The 19980-nt window shown below is 45.6% G+C and overlaps 1 protein-coding gene across 3 annotated transcripts in view; it reads right to left on the bottom strand.

The window, feature by feature from the left end:
* Lamb1 (laminin B1) overlaps positions 1 to 19980 on the bottom strand; it is a 64499-nt gene that overhangs the window by 27548 nt on the left and 16971 nt on the right. For all 3 annotated transcript variants that reach the window (XM_006514992.3, XM_006514993.1, NM_008482.3), the window contains 11 exons: positions 19338 to 19540; positions 16351 to 16471; positions 14493 to 14681; positions 14039 to 14218; positions 13782 to 13894; positions 12676 to 12755; positions 4336 to 4471; positions 3126 to 3284; positions 2046 to 2173; positions 1767 to 1890; positions 887 to 1091 (listed from right to left, as the gene is read on the bottom strand). In XM_006514992.3, coding sequence (XP_006515055.2) covers positions 887 to 1091; positions 1767 to 1890; positions 2046 to 2173; positions 3126 to 3284; positions 4336 to 4471; positions 12676 to 12755; positions 13782 to 13894; positions 14039 to 14218; positions 14493 to 14681; positions 16351 to 16471; positions 19338 to 19540 — 1638 coding nt within the window. The remainder of the gene's footprint in view (positions 1 to 886; positions 1092 to 1766; positions 1891 to 2045; positions 2174 to 3125; positions 3285 to 4335; positions 4472 to 12675; positions 12756 to 13781; positions 13895 to 14038; positions 14219 to 14492; positions 14682 to 16350; positions 16472 to 19337; positions 19541 to 19980) is intronic.

Here is a 19980-nt window from a genome sequence, read left to right as displayed (position 1 = left end):
AAGAGGCTGCTCGCCCCCTCCTCTCTCTCTCTTGCTCTCTCGCTCTGACCTCTTGCTCCAGCTCCCCTTCTCTCTCCATTCCCTTCCCCCCTTCCCCACGCACTCATGGCCAGCCTCTACTCCTCTACTCTCTCTGCCTTTCTCTGTCTCTACCACCTCAACTCCCCTTTCCCATTCCCTGAATAAACTCTATTCTATTCTATGCCATCCCGTGGCTGATCCCTCAGGGGGAAGGGATGCCTTCGCACGGACCGCAGAGGCACCCTCTTCCCCAACACCTTACAGTACCTACACTAAACATATTCCTTCCCTCCTATCTTTCTATAAAACCCAACACCTCTCACGTGTACACTTAAGATTTATTATTTTTAATTATGTGTATGTTGGTATGGCTAAGAACACCATGAGTTTAGGGCCCATGGAGGCAGGGCTGCTGGATGCCTGGGAAATGGAGTTACAGGCGACTGTGAGCGACCCGGTGTGGGTGCTGGGAACGGAACTTGGGACCTCTACAAGAACAGCGTGTATGCTAAACCACATCACGGTCCCCTCTTTGTGAATTTCTTTAATGAGGATTCCATGTTGTTTTATTTTTCACAACAAAGTTCTATCTACTATAAAGTCCTGGATGGAACTTGTTATGCAGACCCAGGCTGGTTTCAAACTCACAGATATCTGCCTGCCTCTGTCTTGGGTACTGAGATTAAAAGGCCAACTAAAACATTTATAATAATAAAGGCAAACTTGGTTAAGATCTCATGTCCTCAAGCTGCCTCGCAGGAAGTACAGGTTTGTACCCCACTCACTGTACCTCCTGGTGTCAGAAACACTGGCTCTGTAACTACACTCTAACTGTAGCCTCTGCAGTGGCTCAAGCAATACCTACCAAGGCCCGTCTGGTGAATCAAGGCAGAAATGCTGAAGATAATGTTTCTGCAGACATCTGTCATGGGTGTTTTTACCACACTCCTGCTGTTCTCCAGACACCTGTAGCGCTGGAAGGTTTCCCAGGCACTATTGGTGACCTCCCCATCGCCTGAGCCGCCAACAGTGAAGATGTCCAGCGATTTACAGTAGGGCATGAGAACAAGCTACGAGTGAATGAGAATAACACAATGATCCCATGGATGTGCCCATGCCAAAACCATACAACAGCCTTCTGCGCTGGGAAGAGAAGCTAATGACACTCCTGACTTAGAGAACCCTTCCCAGTCATACATACTCTGTCCAGAAAATATTGAGACAGATTTCATACTGCTTGGGGGGATTTGAAACAACTGTTGCTGAAGAGGTTCACGGATCTGTGGGGAAGTGGTTTGAACACAACCTACCCAGAAAAGTAGAACCCTATTGTAAGTGTTCTAGCTCTGAGAGGGAAAGGCTACCCAGAGGAAGCTGTTCACAACTCTGAAGGAAAGGGAGCCAAAAGGTGGCTGCCTCTGCTATGGGGAGAAGCAGCAGGTAACGGGGTAGGAGACAGGCTTATATAGGGATTTGGGGGGAAGAGATTTCCACGGTGAGGATTGGTAGGACTTTTATGCTCAGGAATTGGTAGGTTTTCACATTCAAGGACTGGTGGGTTCTGGGCAAGGATTTTCACCAGGAAATGGGATCTGAACTTTCACCCTATTGCTATTGACAAAGAAGCTCTAGAGGCAGAGAGGGCCCATTCTGCCTCCCTGCCCAGCTCTGTCCCTCCACACAATACTGGGGTGGCAGCTCGGTACTTTCTACTAGGCTCTGACTGACAGGAGCCTGGTACTCACCGAGTCGATGAACGTGTAAGGGCTCTCCACGTCACTGCCCGATGCCGTATACTGGGGCAGCTCCAACCTCACCGTGTAGTTCATTCCCTTCTCAAAGCACACGGGGCGAGGGAGGACAACGTATCTGCCCCCAGACAAGGGAGAAACACAAGAAAAAAAAAAGCAAAGTTTAAGCTCCCAAGAATAGCAACAGGAAGAAAAAACAAGAGCTTATGGTGATCGTCCAACAGAGGGCCTTCCATAGCCAGTGACTCAGTCTCTAAGACCCCATCGACTGACCTTGAGCCCGGTGACAAGGACACCACCTGGTTGTCATCATCGGGAACGGTGTTACCACATCGGCTGCTGGCTGGAATCTTCCCCGGCCGCTGTACAGTGATGACAGCTTTCTCCCAGTGGTCCGGCAGCTAGAACAGGAAACAAAGAATCAAAAGGAGTATCTGTGCGAGCCCACTGTGGTCAGTCCAACTGGGAGGACCTCTCCACAGTGACTGAGTCATTAGAAAGCAGACAGTTTGCTTTCCATCCCTAACGCTTCCTCTGTTACTACCCAGCTGCAGACCCGACTAACACCTGCTTCCTCCCGGTAAGGCTCACGGAAGGACCACCTCCTGCTCAAGACAGCCTTTTCTGACCCTGGTCCTTTCTCCAAGAGCAGCTCTGGCCATTTCCTGTATCTGGCACTAAGAGTGATTCTCAGCAAACCCCTCTTCACATCTCCTTTCTTCCCTTTGGATCAGTTGATCAAAACTCTCCTTAGGGGCTATTGCGCTTCGTATACATCTCTAATCCCGGCACTCAAGAGAATGAGGCAGGATTTGAGTTCAAGGTTAGCCTCAGATACAAAGCAAGACCCTGTCCCTAAAGAAAAACACAAAACTAAACAAAAACCAGTTAACAAAAATTCCCACTCATCATAATAAGCCTAGATCTGGGAATTCCCACTCCTGCCCTGCATCTGGGTCTTTAGGGAATATTCTAGAAGCTCTGGCTCCGTGCCCTGTACATGACTCTCCCAGTGCCACTTTTTTCTGTTATAATGTCACTTTTGGCCTTTTACTACACTAGGGGGAACAGTCATTGGGCAGCGATGTTCAGGGGGAGGAAAGCTTTTGATACAGCATCATTACCTCCGTAACTCAGCCAGGTTAGGGGCCTAACAGGAGACTGCTGAATAAGAAGCTGGATTCAAAAAGTTGCATGGAGGAGGTTAGAGAAAACAGTGGCTGTTATCTATTTCAATGCAAACTTGTCTTCACAGAATGTTCTAGAAGCTATTGGGAGTAGTGTTTTTCTAGTTACAATCCCTTGAACCCCCCCCCCCCTTCCACCATGATGCATATTGATGGCTTTCTTCACCTGTGGCTCATAGCGAATCAGGATTTCATACTCCATGGAATACGGTATGTTGTCAATGAAAAACTCCAAATAAGCCCCTTCAGGCACCCGGACGAACCCAGGTCCTGTCCAGGAAGGAATGCGGTCCTGAATGTACTGCCTTTCCACCACAATGACTCCCTGGGGGGACAAGAGGACACTAGTTATTCTTTGTACGAAATGGAATTCACCTACACCTCACAGCCAAAGTCCAAAGATTCAAAACCATTTCTGTCTCCTAGCTGCAAACTCCCTGAAGATAGTAAGTCTTTAGGTTTGTTACTCTTTCCTCTCGAAAACACAAGTAATTGGTTTGCTTTTACATTTGTTGTTGGAGTCATCTCGGAACATTGGAGATGGAAGCCGAAAGTCTGGGATGTACCTTCCATGACATACCAGTGGCTAAACAAAGGGGAAAAAAACCGCATTGGCTTCTGAGCATGTCTGGAAGTGGTAAGATACTCCAGCATCTAGTGCAGTGTCCTGGGCAGTCCCTTCTTTCTCCTCCTCCCTCTTGCCAAGTACACAAAAGCAGTGTGATATGCTGGTGAGTCCTCCCTAATTAATGATAAGTCCACTCTGGTAGAATATTCACAGTTATTGGCCACCACCAAGTCCTCACCAAGAGGCACTCTCTGTGAACATGCCCAGGAACTGGTGACTACAGAGTATCAGGGGATGGCAGCCTAGGACTTTAAGAGTTCTGGCAGTTTCTTTCTTCCTTATTGCAAGTCAGAAGTTATGCTGTGAGGATGATCAGGTCAACATGTCACGTGGGAAAAAGTCTCCACGGCAGCTGTGCTTCGGTTAAGCTTCAGTTAAGCGTAAGGACCAGGCATACATTAACATCAGTAAAGTTTGGGGTGGTAAGCAAAGTATATCTGGGTCTAAAGGATGTCAGATCTACAATTACTCTGGAGCACAAATACAGAGAAGAATAGAAAATTCTTATTCTTATAGACACACCAACCAAAAGCCTTATTAGAGAACTCTCCAAAGTCTCCCTGTGTATTCCAGATCAACTCACATTTAAATACCACAGCATGTCTTCACCCTTATTTCCGTGCTGACAAGATCTAAAAGAATACTTAAGTGACATCTTTATGAAGCACTTGTATCCCCTGACAGCCTGCCCTCCCCCCCTACCCCCAAAGTGCTGCTCCACCAAGCTGTCGGAAGCTCCCCTACTTACAGGCCCCAGATTGGCTTCCTCGGCTTCGTAGATGTAGTGGTCCAGGGTGGTGAAGTAGTAACCGGACTCCACCTCGTTACACTGCCGCCCAATCATGTGGGGCAGGCAGGAGCACTGGCCGGAGTCCTCGGAGCAGCTGAGGAGGAGGCAAGCGCTCATTAGGGCTTACGGTAGGCACAGACGAACCCACTACAAGTCCTTCTGAGTTTACTATTGGGCTTGTCATGGGCCAATATTTTCATATTTCATTCAAACAATAAAGTATGCAGGGGAAAATAATATCTGTAAACAAATCCCAAATTTGACTAACACATCATCCTGAGTGTTGTGTGGCCTGGACTTTCACTCTCCTCTCTTCCCTTAGGCTCCAGCTACACCACATCAACACTTTCTGCAGACACTGCAAAACTGTTTGCTTTGGAATCTTAAACGCTGTTTTGCTTTGTTGTTGCTGTTGTTCCTTTATCTTATGCATATATATGGCTGTTCTGCCTGCATGTATGTTCGTACCACATGCATCCCTGGTCCTGGAGAAGGCCAGCAGAGAGCATTGGATTCCCTGAGACTGCAGTTTAGACAGCTGTGAGCTGCCATGTGGGAATTGAACCCAGCTCCTCTAGAAGAGCCGGTGCTATTAACCACCCAGACATCTTCCTAGGCCACTTCTGCTTTTAATTACAATTCCTTTTGTATCTGAATACCCAACTCCCTGATGGGCATCTTTGACTCAGCAGTCCTCAAAACAATGGATCCAAAGAGGTCTCCCTCCCTCCTGTGTTCTCCACTGGGCTGAGGACATCCCACCCCACACTGAGTCACCAAGAACCAACTTCTGCGTTCCTCCCCTCCACTGGACATGCTATGTTCTCTCGGTCAGCAAAGGCCAGTTTTCTAATTGGTATTCTTGTCAAATACCGAACCTCAATACAACACCTTCACATGTCTACCCCTCACTGCCCTTCTAGGAAGCACTAAGGATGTTATTTCCTGACACAATGCACAGGTGGGCTATACCTTCAAATCTCACCCTTGTCAACCCAGACCTCACCAACCAAGCTGCAGGGCTTGCAACTTTCAATGCACTAGTGACTGTGACTCCTCCCTTGGCTCGGACTGTCCCTTTAGCCTGGATGACCTCTCTATCCTAGCAGAGTGTCTACAGATTCAACTTTCCTGCTGTGGTATTTATTTCCTGACCAACAGTGTCCAGTCCACAATTCAAGCTTTCTGTGTGTGCCACTGACTTCTGTAGGCTTACTATTTACAACGAAGCCTGCCACTTCCCTAAAGTGAAGGCACTGAGCCTTCTGGTCCTACTCGGAGCCTAGACCAACTTCTAGAAGGCTTAGTTTCCTCCTACCACTCGTTCTGAGAATGTGATTCTTCCTTACTTGCATATAAAACCCAGTTGCTTTTTTTCTCCCTTATCTTAATCATTAGCAGATCTCTAACCAGCAGCTGGACTGGAAACCTCAGGGCTGGGGCTGGGCTTTCACGCCTAACTGCCCACATCCACCCAAGCCTAGTGCTCTATGCAGGGAGTATGCCCAGTGGGTGGACAAATGAATGAAGGAAAGTTAGAAAAAAATAGAGATTAAGGTAGATAAATTCTTACAATATATTATTATTTTAGATAATAAATTTATCTGTATAAACTGATATATTTATGTTTTCCTTTGCTATATTTCTTTTTTTGTTTTGTTGTTGCTTTTGTTTTTTGTTTCTATATTTCTTTGATTCTTCCCATGCTAGTATTTTATAAGTCAGATGAAACCCAAAGATGGGCATCCTCTTGTTGGTTTTATTTTCCTTAAGATGGGAGTCTCAGAAAATGGCTCATGCTGGTCTGGAAGTCACCATCATCTTCCTACCTCAGCCTGCCTGTTGGGATTTCAGACCGAATCCCACACCTGGCTTCAGGCATCCATTTCCACTGCAGTAAAAGTCAAAATGTGATTTATAGCCTTACTTAAGCCCACTCCCAAAGTTTAGGGGACCTCAAGCCTCAGGCAAGCTGCAGCTCCAGCATAGAACAGGCCCCAGCTTGCTTGAAACATCTCACCCAGCTGTCACCGGCCAGTGGACACCCTCCCTTGCACCACAAGTCATTACCCCGCAGGACTAGGAGTTCTTAAAGCCACAGAACCAGTTCCCAGGAAAGGAAAGCCTGTTCTAATTAGGATCCAGCACTTCTGGCCACCAACAACTCTTCAGAAATCCAGTCACCAGACACTGCAGCATACATATTGACCCTCTTCCTCTACTGCAGATGTGTCCCGAGGAACGACATGAACCACCAAAGGCCACTAGCTCCCACTCTCATTAGAAAAAAAAAAAAAAAATCGATGAGAACAGACGAGACTGTTTCTGGGCTGCACAATTCTAAATGAACAACGATCCCAGGAAGACACGATCGCAAGGAAAGATCTAGAAAGACCTTGCTTCTCGCAGCTCTGTGGCTGATCACAAAGACTCGTGACAGAGTGGAATCACCGCTACTGACAAGCAGAGCTTCAATTCCACACTCCTGTCTCCGGAGCCTCCCCGGGCTGTCTCCGTCTCCGCACAGATGTTCTTCATCCTTACAGCTCAGGAGCCCAACTGCTGTAATTCCACTTATGCAATTCCAGCCTCGGCTCCTTCCCTCACTTGCACCACCTTCTCCTTCTTTCTTAAACACTCAGAGCTTAAATCCTTTCTCATGGTGTGAGATAACACTTCTTTCTCAAACCAAACATGTAAGTCTTATCTCAAGATAGATGTCCCTGCACTTAGCAGCCTCCTCTCTTAGGTCATGATACCACCATATTCTAAATCTTTCTACACCGAGCTCTCCCATGCTAACCATCACTACCCAGCCTGCCTCCCCACGGCCCTGCCTCCACAGGCCCCACGAGTGTTTCTCTGCACCTAGTCATGCCAGGGACGATGCGTCTGCCTGGCTTGCTGCAGCTCCACCACAGCCCATGCTCTGTAGAACAGCTGCTAGTCTTCCTGGCACGGCCCTGTGCTTTCAGACGAGCCACACTCCCCGTACTCTTCAGCAAATATTTACTGAACAAATATTGTCCCTGGAAACTACGTGCTGGCATGGGTGCCCCATGCTCTGACTCCATTCTAATTTGCTTCTGAATCAACCCCTGCGTTCATTGGGTGGGGCCATTATTTATGGGTAAATAATATGGGGTGGAGCAGCGAGGAATGTCTCACTCCTCAACTTAGAAGTTAATTGGGAAGAGAAGCAATGAAGCAATTAACTAAGACAAGATGTAGCCAGGAGCAAAGCACTCTGGGTGTCTGATGGAGAAGATTAAGGGAGGCTTCCTAGATGATGTGGCCCTGAAGCTTGGAGGATGTTTCTCATGTGCAGGGGAAAGATGTGAATGAGGAGAGCAAAGAAGTAGAAAAATTTGACCCTTAACCTTTACCCTATGACCTACCCTTCCCCACCCCTTAACCTTTTTACCCTCTGGCTCACCAGTCCCTGCCTTTACCCTTTTTCCTCCCAGCTAAAAGGCTATCAACCTTATTCTGCTTTCAAAACTCATTCCCAAATTCTTTACTAGTCTATATTAAAACAAACAAACATCACCTGTCAGAAACACTATATGGGTTTTCACACTCCCATGACAAGTTTTCCTGTAACCTAAATAGAGTCTATTTGTTCACTCAGTAACAAAGATGACATAAGAGAAAATGAAGGCTCTGAGCCACGTTTATCTTCCCAGGGACCTGCTGGTCCGTGACCTCACATGGCAAAAAGCACGTTGCAGATATGATGAAGGGCAGGAAGCCTGAAATAGATGTGACACGGTCGTGGATTATCTAGGTGGACTCAGTCCAGCCACATGGGCTCAGAGAAGTGGGTTAGAAAGCTCTGGTGTCATGGCTTTGAGGAAAGAGCTTGAAGGGGGTCGTGAATCATGGAATGTGGATGCCTTTAGAGGCTGGGAACAGCCTTGCCTTTCTGTTACATCCAGCAGAAAATAGGATCACTCTGCAACTTTAAGGAAACCACCCGAAACCTGAATAAGCAGGAAACCTTCGCCCCTATTGTCCTTCGAAAGCAGTGCAGTACACCAGCGTGTGCCTGTAATCTAGAGACAGCTGCCCCACCCAGCCGCAAGATAATCTATGCTGTTTTCAGCCACTAAAGTGTGGTTATTTGTTCTGGCAGCAATCAAAAACTAATACAGTCTCTCGGTTTCCCAATAGGTCAAGGCTAAGATTAGTTAGCACAGATTTCTCACAAATGCAGACATTTAAAAGTTCTAATGGAAACATAATTGCTTTCAGTTACAAATGAATGCGCGGGAAGAGTTCAAGTCCAGCTTTTCTCTATTAACAATGAAAACTTTTAAAGTATTAAAAAGCAACATTGGTCAGAGCCAACGGCTGTATTTAACACCTTTATCTCCTTCACGATTGATTCCAAACAAGAGCTGGTTCACCTGGGAGACCACACTACCCACTCTTCTGGGTAGCATCATCTCCACCGCAACTATGCTTCCTTACAGGAAGGCAGGCTATCCTAAACCTTAGTGTCCATCCCTCACAGCACCTAACGAAAAGCTAGATAGACCGCAGTTATTTAGTGAGCTGAGGAAAGTGTCTAGTAACCTCTGCTCTAGCTTCACAGTTGGTAAATTTCATCACACACACACACACACACACAGACACACCCCCGCTGATGGAGCGTCTGCACGCCTCACAGAGCTGGTGCCACGGTAGACACGGAGCAATATAAATAAATGTAAAAGAACATCAGGGCAATGTTGAGAACTTAAAATAGCATACACCTTCTAAGACACAACGGAGGACGGAAACTATAGCTCTGAGCTCTTGCCAAGACATAGCAGGCCACAGGCCAGATGCCCAGGGTTGACCCAAGGACCAACATTTAACCTAGAACATTTGGAAGGATGTTACAGAGATATTTTAAAGTTCTGTTTGTCTAGCAACCATTGCCACTAGTGCTTATTCATTCATTAAAGCAAACAGTCTGGACAAAAATTCATTAACCTGGCTTTGGTTAGATCACTTAAAACAATTAGATCTTAGTTCTTGAAATAGTTAAAAATTCAGATTGTCAACATTACTTACTAGCCATGGATGACTAAGTCTTTACTGTACAACTCAAATCCTACTTGGCTAGCTGTACAAAATGTCTTAAAGCATCTTTTACTTGATTCTGCCCCTAGTTAAAGTAACCAGAGGGTGTTTGAGTCATAGAGATGCTTCACCTAAGAAGTATGTACATAGTTACTACATCTTAAAACCCTTTTGCTTCTCAAGTTCTTTTACTCAATCTACCTTTATTCAGTATTATGTGTCCACAGAAAAGGGAGAGGGGCGGCTGGTCATATGGATCAGTGGGTAGAGTGCCTGTTGATCTGAAATCCATTTCTAGGATCTTAATGGTGGAGGGAGAGACACGGCATACTGAAGACTGCCCTCTTATCTTCTGACCTACACACGTGTGTGCAGAGTTTAAGTGACAAGCCTAAGCAACTCCTGAAAGTGACTGCCACAGGACTCTGTAGGGCTGCGGGGCTGGAAGGTATCTATCTATAAAGGCGGAACCCCGCCCCCCACCCTGCCCCAACAGAACAGTGAGTCTTGTCACTCTTGCTAGCTCAGGGGACCATCTGCTTTCAAGGTCTCACTAAGAGTTTTTTGATGAACATACTCTGGTGTTTGAGATGGGCCAGAGTGAAGACCAAGACCAGAAGTGTATGTGCAATAGAGAAAAAAGCAAGGAAACAGAGACCATGAAGGATAAAGGAACACCAGGCATTCCTGAATTATGGTGGCCACTTCTATCTGTTCAGGAAGGACTTGGGCTGACAGCTGCGAGTGGAGGAGACAGGATTGCACACTGGTGGACCAGAGCCTGCCTTCCCTACACCTATGGAATCAAATCATCTCAGTTGCTTCCCCTTCAGGAGTTTCTAAGAAAAGAGTACTCCAGAGGCCATAGGCCATACTGCATCCCCAGTACACTCTGAAACAGAACAAACCCAAATAAAGAGACCACAGAGAACACCTTCTTGAGATCTCATGTCTCAAGCCTTCCTAGCAGACGATGAGGTTGGAGATGAACTTGTCAGAGAGTCAAGTTCTGAGCACACCAAGGTTGCTCAAACAATCAGCATGTTCTCTAAGGGAAGACTGAGGGGACAGGGAAACAGCTGTCCCTGCAGTCACTGACACTCTCCCCACCAGATGTTGAGTCTGATCCAGTGACAGAGACCAGAGTTCTTTTTGGACTCAATTGTGGTTAACTCAACTCCCACGACATAGAACAACCGGCTAAACACATATTATATATTTCCATAGTGATTCACACGTTTTATCAATTCCAAGAACACTAGCATATTTCAAGAACTAAAAATAATGTGTAAACCTTGTGAACACTTGTGAACCGATTTAAGTTATAAAGAAAAAAAAATGAAAAGATTCTCACAACCAAATGAGAATCTATTTTCCATCTATTAAATTAATGAGAAACAATTGCTGCTACTAGCCGAGGCTGGGGCCAGGGGAGCCAGTGCTTCTGTGACAGACAGAAGGGAAATCAGCTGCTTTAATCTGTCTGGAACAATAGGACACTCTCTGAAAATGAAACCATGCATGCTATTTGGCTCAGCAGTTTCATCACTGATAACTCATCAAGACATGTCTTCAGAGAGCTTCACTGAAGCACATTTAAAAAGGGAAGATGGAAATTACCAAGTGTTTTCCCACCTGACAGATACGAACACTATAGCAAACAGAGATGTGGATGAGTGTAAGACAAAGGTTTTACAAATGGAAACCTTGCAAGTTTCTGGTAACATGTTTAACCTATGATCGTTCCACAGGTTAAAGGACAGGCCACCCTGTCTGATGACCTGAGCACCACACTGGAGTCAGAGACTCAACTCCCTCAGTTGTCTTCTGACCTTCACATGTGTGCTGCGGTGTGTGCACACTTGTGGACACAATGAAAATAAAGGCAAGTAGAAAATCACGGGCTGGTTTTCTCTTTGAAATTGTCTATTAAAACAGAAGCACAGGGCTCTGTCCTGTGCGAGAGGACATGAATTTGCATCTCCAGAACCTATTGTCAGTGTGTGGCAACCTACCTGGGATCCTCGCCTCCTGAGTGGGAGACAGGGGGTTCTGGGCGAGCTGGCTAAGGGGACTGACTAGCCACGTAGGTGAGCTCTGGGTTTGACGGGAGTGCACGTCTCAGGAGATGAAGCGGGAGAGTGCTCATGGAAGACTCCCGGTGTCAAACCTCAGGCTGCCACACACATGTGCACATGTATGCACACAACATACACACGGAAAAAAAGAAAAAGAAAAAAAAAAAAAACAACAGATAAAGCCTAACATCATTCAAAAGCTGATGAGAAGAAAACAACACTAATTTTCAACAGGCATACTCCACTCTCCTAGTAAGTTTCAGTGAGCAACAGGAAGCTGCTCATAGTGGCGCTTCTAGGAGAAACGTGGAAAAGAGAACAGGAAATAAATGTGTTTGCATTTCAGTTTACAGCTCTGTGAACTGGCCAAACTATTCTTCTGTAAACTGTGGCCAGGCGTGGCTTCCATACTTTAAGAGATATGTAGAAATAAAACTACAAAACTAACAGGGTTATTTAAAAACAAAACAAAACAAAAAACAAGACAAATTTCCTAGATAAAAAAAAACAAAACAAGATATGAAACAATAAGCAAATGATACATAGAACTTAACTTCCAAAAAACAAACAAACAAACAAAAACGCACTGGTCATATCACAAGAAACAGAGACTATCAATAAACAGTTGTTGCTAACTTGATTATATTCTGCTTTTATTGTATGGGCCTTTCTTAATTCTATCTTCAAATGTAAACTTCTGCCACATTTCTAACATCAACATACCTTCATTCTATTTCTATAGTTCTATTAAATATGGTTCACAGCAAATAAATACATAAATAAATCATCCTTTTTTGAGGTTTTTAATTATGTACATGTGTGTTGTGTCTATGTGTGTGCATGCACATATGAGTGTAGGTCCCATGGAGGCCAGAAGAGGACACTGGAGCCTGGAGCTTGAATTATAGGCAGTTATGTGGGTGCTGGGAACCAAACTCGGGTCCTCTGCAACCACTGAGCCATCTCTGGGCCAACATATAAGATTTCAAAACTCACTCTCCCAGCCTATCACCGACCCTGGAAATCATCAAGAAAAATGATTGGCAGGTACTCAAGCCAAAGATGAAAAGACTTTCTTAAAGGACTACAAAACCTTAGACTTCCTGAACTCTTGGCGCCTGGGTCAGAGTTCAAATGACGTTCCACTTACCTATTGTTCAGCGCCCCTCCAAGGTCACAGTCACAAGGTCGACACCCATCCAAATCATTGCTTAAACCCCAGTGCTGCGGCTGCAGATCAGAAGATGAATCGTGTAAAGGACGGCTCCTCTGGCTGTACAAGAGACTCAGCAAAGAACAAGCTGCAGCCTGCCTGGATTAGCCCAAGTATTTCTTCCAACCAAGGGAACAGACCCGGAGTAGGAATAATCTTACTAAAGAAACTCAGCTTTGTGCCACATGAAAGAAAGGCCTGCCTGGCTCGGAGTGAGCAGACAGGGATCGGTTTTCCTCATTCAAGTGGCTCTGGCAGAAAGAACAATTACGGCCAGTATTATTGGTGTGCTTCCTCCAAATTTTTGTCTGTCTTGATGAAATTTTTTCCTACATAAAGTGTTATTCACACCTCGAGTCTGTTTTGTTTGTAAATGCAATGAAGTAAACACTTCTTTGCATTAATGTCATTTTCCACAACTGAATATCACATTGTATGGAAATCCCCAACTTTAGGCAACCATTTTCCCCACTATCGATTACAGTTTCCTGCCATAATTAATAAGGGTGCAATGAGTCTATCAGGAATGCCCCTTTGTCCAGTTCTCTGAGGATCTCATGAGGAGCCTTAGAAGTGAGGTCACTAGCTTAGGAATATTACATTTTTAGTAGTTCCTGAGACACCTCTCTGAAACACTTTTCACAGTGTAAGTTGACCTGTTTCTGTTCGAAGCTAACAAGTCCTAACTCATGTCCTTACCCAGCTGTTAGCAATGCCATTAAAAAAAAGACAGACTTGTTCACTTGTCTTCATAAGCAGCATTCATTGCAGTTTGTCAAATGATTCACTAGAATCCCTCATTTTGACTTTTCTCCTTAACATTAAAATGTAAAAGTAAAAATTATGGGTTAAAAAATAAAAATGGGAAAGACATTCCTCATCTGCCAGGTATGGGGTATGCACATACAAGGGCCTGGATGGCAGGGTCGGGAGGATTGTGGGTTCAAAGCCAGCCTTGGCTACATACTGAGACCCTACCTCAAAAACAAAACAAACATGTCAGAGTCACTACCTTCTCATCTGCAGAGATCAGGATTACCTACCAGGCACTGGTCACAGCGCTGTCCTGTCACCAGGCGCTTACAGTAGCAGTAGCCAGTCTCAGAATCACAAGGATTCCCACCAGGAATTGTTCCCAGAGGATTGCAAGCACATGCTATATGAAAAAACAAAACAAAACAAAACAAAAGGAAGCAAAGAAACACAAACCGAGTGAGTTAGTCCAAAGCTGAGGTTTAGCCTTAGAATTGCAGCATCAATGGGAACTGCATCCCTGCGAGAATTCCCCACACAGACTTACATTTACAACCATACGGGTCTTCAGCACTTAAGTCGTAGAAGCCTTCTTTACAAACATCACAGCGCTCTCCCTCCACGTGCAATTTGCACCGACACTGACCAGCAATGAGACCCACAGAAAAATCAGTGTACCCATCACAGATCCCGCCATTCTCAGAACCAGCTGGGTCACAGGTACATGCTGGGAAGAACAAGTCCAGGTTACACACACTAGACATTAGGCTGTCTTTTGCACAAACACGTATGCTCTCTTCTACCTTCCAAATCCAGTGCAAGAGAACTGAAGACCCAGCTAGCAAGAAAATGCCCCTCCCAGTATCCCAAACAGCAGTTAGCTACAACACAGGCTACGCTGCTCAGAGCCTGTGCTCCAAGAGAAGGATGCTAACAACAAACTATCCTGCGTGAGAAGTGAAGAAGGCAAGCCCCAAGAATGGCGGCACTTCCCGACGTACGTTCACAGAGATTGGGGTCCCGGATGTCCCTCTCAGGGTGCTGGAAGTAGAACGGTTTGCACTGTTCACAGTTGCGCCCCATGGTGTTGTGCTGACAGTTATCACACACTCCCCCGCTGACGTTGCCAGTAGCCAGGAAGACTGCCATGTCAAAGTGACACGAGCTGGAATGTTCATTGCAGTTACATTCTGTGTGACAAGACCAAAGTCAAGAACAAGAATTTAAAACCTGTCTACCAATGCAGGGCAGATGTGGCGGGAAGGAAGCTCACTGAACAGAGCGTGTGTGTGTGTGTGTGTGTGTGTGTGTGTGAGTCAAACAGCAAGAAGCCTCTGGTGATGAGACAGGGCTTGGCCTTTCTCGTTGATCCTGACGAAGACCTCAAATCAGGTTAGCAACTTTTAAAACGTGGACTCTATATAATAAACAGATATTGCTAGGCTGGACCGTGGTGACTCACACTCTTTATCCTAGCACTCGGGAGGCAGATGCTGGTAGATCTGTGAGTCTGGGGCCAATGTGATCTATGGAGTAACTAGCCAGGGCAGACAGGCAGCGCTACACAGAGAAACCCTGTCTCAAAAATCCAAATAAATAAACAAATACTGTTATCATAAACGGGAAACTCTTGGACAAAATCCCCAATCAGGATGAGGTTCATGTGTAAAAGACTTGGTTGGGAAATGATGGGATCATGCAGGCCCTGGTCCATGGGTTGCTTAGTCCCCTGATGGACTCATAAAGGCCTTACTGGAAGATGGTGGTAAGTAGGAGGTGTGGTCTGGCTGGAGAGAGTAGGTCCTTGGGGTGACCTCTGAAAGCTCTGTCTCCCTGCTTTACCCTGCTATCTTCTTCTATGATGCTTCTGCTTTCCCACAGATCTGAAACAGCACAGCCAAGTGACCTCGGTCTGATGGATCCTTCCTGCTTTATGTTGATTTACTTGGCTAGGAGGGATGCCACTCCCCTGAAGGTAGCTTTGGCCCCGCCCAGGGTAGAAACTGATTGACATCCTCTCTACTCTGCAGGTTGATGTATTCCTAGAGAAGCCTTTTGGGGTTTCGTATTTGAAGACTATGACAGGATGTCGGGGGGGATGACAGTGACAGGCAGGTGACATATCCTGTACTCCAGGCACATGGGCAGCTTAACAATGAGCCAGACTTCTTCCCTCCCTGTGACAAAACACTTGAGGAATATGACTTCAAGGAGGGTTTCCTTGGGGTCACAGTTTTGAGAGGTTAGACTCCACAGCTGGCTAGCTCTCACTGCTGGCTCTGCGCTAAGGCAGAATGTGATGGCAGAAAGGCATGGAACCGCAGCCAGGAAGCAGAAGAACAATCAGAAAGGGTTGGGAACAAGAAGCAACATCAAAGGCCCACCTCTGAGAAGCACCTCCTCCAAGTAGGCCTAATCTAGACAACCAGTTATCTAGGAACCCATCAGTGAACTAACCCACTAACCTAGTCAGCCAGTCATCAGTGAACTAACCCACTGATCGAGTGACTGTCTTGGGGACCCAATTACTTCTCAATAGTGCTACCAGCTGGGGACCAAGCCTTCAGTGCATGAAAGGCACCGTATCTGCCGTTCAGTTGCCCTGTCGTCCTCTTGTCTTAAAGGCAGATATAACATCATGGACACCCCGTTGCCATTTCCCCGAGTCAATGCCAAACATACTAATTTTTTTTTTTAACTTGGCCTCAGTGCATACATATTACAGCTCTGGAACAGACACAGCCAGGAGAACGACACAATCCTCCTCCCTTCTGCAAAGAGTGCAATTGCAGACCGCAGCTCCCCAGGAAACGGAGCCTGGAACCCCGGCCTCCAGCAGCCCTCCCACTGACAACTTACTTTTGCAGGCGTTGCTGTTCCGGCCTTCAGCAGGTCTCCACGGCAAATCGTGGTAGAAATCCATGCACAGCTCACAGTTCAGGCCTTTGGTGTTGTGTCTGCACATGCAGTGCCCGTGAACCTGGGAAGGTAACCAACCAGCACGGGCCCAGTCAGAAGCTACGAATGGCCACCCTTTCTCCAGTCAGCCGACGATAGGCCCTCCTCACGGTGAGGACTGGCTTTATCCTCAGCCCCAACTGAGCAAGTTCTAGCCATATAAGTTGATGGCTATCATCCTTGTTTCCAGGATAGTTTCTATGACGTAATGGGCACGTAACTGAATATCAATGCAAAGAATCGAATGAGCAAAATTAACAACTTAAGAATTCCCTTTTTAAAGGACTGCAGGCAACTAAGGAACGCTGACAACAGGAGAAACTGGTGTTCCCCAGGGAAGGACACACTAACTGGTTATCCAATGCCAAATGATCAGTCCTGAAAACACACAGGCAAGTTAACAGTGTACAGACTGAGCAGGCTGTACTCAGGCACTTGGGAATATACATACATAGATAGATACACACACACACACGTGTATGTATACATATACACACATTCACAAATGTAACTACAATTAATGAAAAAAAGAGGCTACATATTTAAGAGAGCGAGAAGGTTTTAGAAGGAGGCAAAGAGTGAAGTGAGATAAATTATAATCTAAAATAAATAATTTACAAGTAATTATTTAAGAATTACAACAACTACCACAACAAAAACTACTGCCCTGAATACCCACATTCGATTCCTATGTGGCTAGGAGAAGCTGACTCTTTCAGGTTATGCTCTGACCTCCATACAAACTCAGTCGCACATGTGTGAGGACACACATACACACAGAATAAAGGGATTTCAAAGTGTAGTAATATTTAAGAATAACCTCTGAAAGCTACTGTACTAGAAACCTGTAGGTCTTAGTGGAGCACTCAGCACGCACTGCTCTGCGAGAACAGGCTCTAACGAATGTGCGCGCTCCTCTGCGCCAAGCCATCATTTTCCTTGAAAGGTTTCTGCTTTTTCTCCCCTTTAATCCCAGCTCTTAATTTTTCTTAACCATAAGTAAAACCATTTTTTAAAACCATCTACCATCTGTTTTCCTTCAAGTAAAGATATGGAACTATGAGAAAGACACAAATTAATTTTTCTTTAAGACCTAAGGTACACTACTGCATGTCCTTTTGTGGCAAGTTGTGCTGAAGACCCTTGCAGTACGTCACTTCTACCAAGCAAGCGCGCACATACATAAGCCCTCCACCTTAACCCTCATTTCTACTGCCTGGAATTCGGGAACAGGACAGACAGGTCCCTCCTCTCCTGCACCTGCCTTGACAGGAGTGCACTTAGGTGGAGTTCAAAATCCTTTCTTGGCCAGCCGTCATGCTGAATTGAAGAGCAGACAGTCTCCCAGCCCACACAAGACACCCAGCATCTGAGAATGGCTTGGTGTCAGGTCACAAAGGTTTTGCTACGCTGCAAAGTCAAGTCTGTCTGGAATTCTCAGAAAGATGTACTGATTAGAAACACATCCCTCCCTCCAGGCTGTTAAAAAGCCAACTTGTTTACCCATGAAGACTTTCAGCTGGAGGAAAGGGGTGGGCAGAGGTTTTAGAAGGGCAGAGTGTTTGGATCTTGCACCCTTTTGGACAAAGACTAACAAGTCTTGAAGAGACAGATAGCAAATAAGCAAGGTATACTTGTCACCCAGAGAGGCTCTGAGACTATGGGGAGGTGCTTGAGGCAGAGGTAGGGACTGGGTTTCAATGCCCACCACTAGTTACTCATTTACTAACCACTAACTTTTAGGTCTTTTTCAAGGTTGGCAGAGTCCTGTGAGCTCCAGAATTCTGTCTGGTATTAAATTCCTAAGGGTTCGAGGAATTTTTCTGGCAGCCACTTAAGTAGATTAGAGTATAATACCCTTGCTTCTCTAATTGCTATAGCTCACGTCTCTGTTGTTCTGACCAAAACCAACTTGGGAAAAGGAAAGGGTTTATCTGGCTTACATTTCCAAGTCACAGTCTATCACCAAGGGATGTCAGGTCAGGAGCTCAAGCAGAGTTCATGAAGGAATGCTGCTTGAGTCTCGCGGCTCATTCAGCTTGCCTTCTTTAGATCACCTGCCCACAGGTGGCACCTCCCACAGTGAGCTAGGCCCTCCGCACATCAACCACCAATCAAGAAAATGCCCCCCAGGCTTGCCTACAGGTCTATGTGATGAGGCAATCCCTTGATGGAGGTTCACTCTTTCCAGGGGACTCTAGTTTGTTGTCAACCACTAGACAAAACCTAGTAGTTGTGTTAGCAGCACATTGCTAGCAGTTGGCAGTTAACGGTTACTAGCAGTACGTCAAACAGTTGGCAAGGAAGTGAAATCTCACATTTCGAAACAGTTGATGTGCAAACAATGTGAAAATGGCAAAGAAAGAAAGTCTACAGAGAGGACAGAAAGAAAACTCCATTTGGTCTCTAAGTGACGACTCTGGGTCAGGGTTATTACAACTTCCAGTCTCTCTGGGCTGAGGCCACCTTGCTCTTGCTAGCATGAAGACTGGATACTTGTGGTTCTTAATCTTTCTTACTGGAAATACAGTCTGGATTGTTATTTAGACAACTTTTTAATCCTTGGCAAATAAAATACGTCAACAACAGCCAGCCTGTCCCAATAAAGTCCAAAAACGAATTCAGGATCTAAGAAACTAGCAGTCTCAGGACACATTCTCATGACCTAAGCAACTCTCCAAGAGAGGAAAATCTGCATTCAACCACCAACAGGTCGCAAAAAGCAAAGTCTATTTTGGTAAATTAAAACCCCTAAAAAAAAAAATACTGTGACAGGCTTTAAGGACAAGTTTTTTGTTTTTTTTTTTGTTTTGTTTTGTTTTTTTTTTTTTTTGGTTTTTTTGCCTTGCATTCCAGATCTCCAGTACAAGCTCTCCCCAGACACTTACCATTCCTTCCACTTCTTCATTGACTCCATCCACAGGGGCGCATTCACTGGCGTGGCCATAGCAGAAGCAGTTCCCTCGAACCACCATATCATAAACAGCGTAATAGTACTTCTCTCGGATTTCCATTCTGGAGTCCAAAAGGTTATCCCCCAAGGTGTGCAGTTTCACAAACTTGATTCTCAAGTTGGTGATTTTTAATAGATCTACAGAGGTCACCAAGAGGAAAGGTCTGATCAGACAGACAAGCATGCTGTAGCAATTCTACGTTCTTTCTTTTAGGTGAAGGACTGGACAAATGGCAGAGGCCCAAGTAAACTTTGCCCCTCCTGAATGAACTAGATGATGAATGTAAGATTAGCACAGGGCGACAGCCTCCAGAAACAGGGAAGGCCACCACTATCTCCTCAGATTAGTCACGACCACGGAGTTCCAGAACCCACGGCCCCTTAGTCTAAAATACTCCAGACCTTCTGGCTCCCACAGCCCCTGCTGTCAAAGTCAGAAATTATTTTCAGGTAGAAAAGGATATTTATCCTGAGTGCCAATCCTAACTGTAACAGAGCAGTTGGGTTTATTTTTGAATGAGAAAACACTTTTTGAAAGTTCCTTCAACTTAAATACAAGTTACAGGAACAGATTTAAC

The sequence above is a fragment of the Mus musculus genome, chromosome 12, assembly GCF_000001635.26.
Source record: "Mus musculus strain C57BL/6J chromosome 12, GRCm38.p6 C57BL/6J".
NCBI lineage: Eukaryota > Metazoa > Chordata > Mammalia > Rodentia > Muridae > Mus > Mus musculus.
The sequence above is the reverse complement of the archived record's forward strand: the minus strand, read 5'-3'. Positions and strand labels throughout refer to the sequence as shown.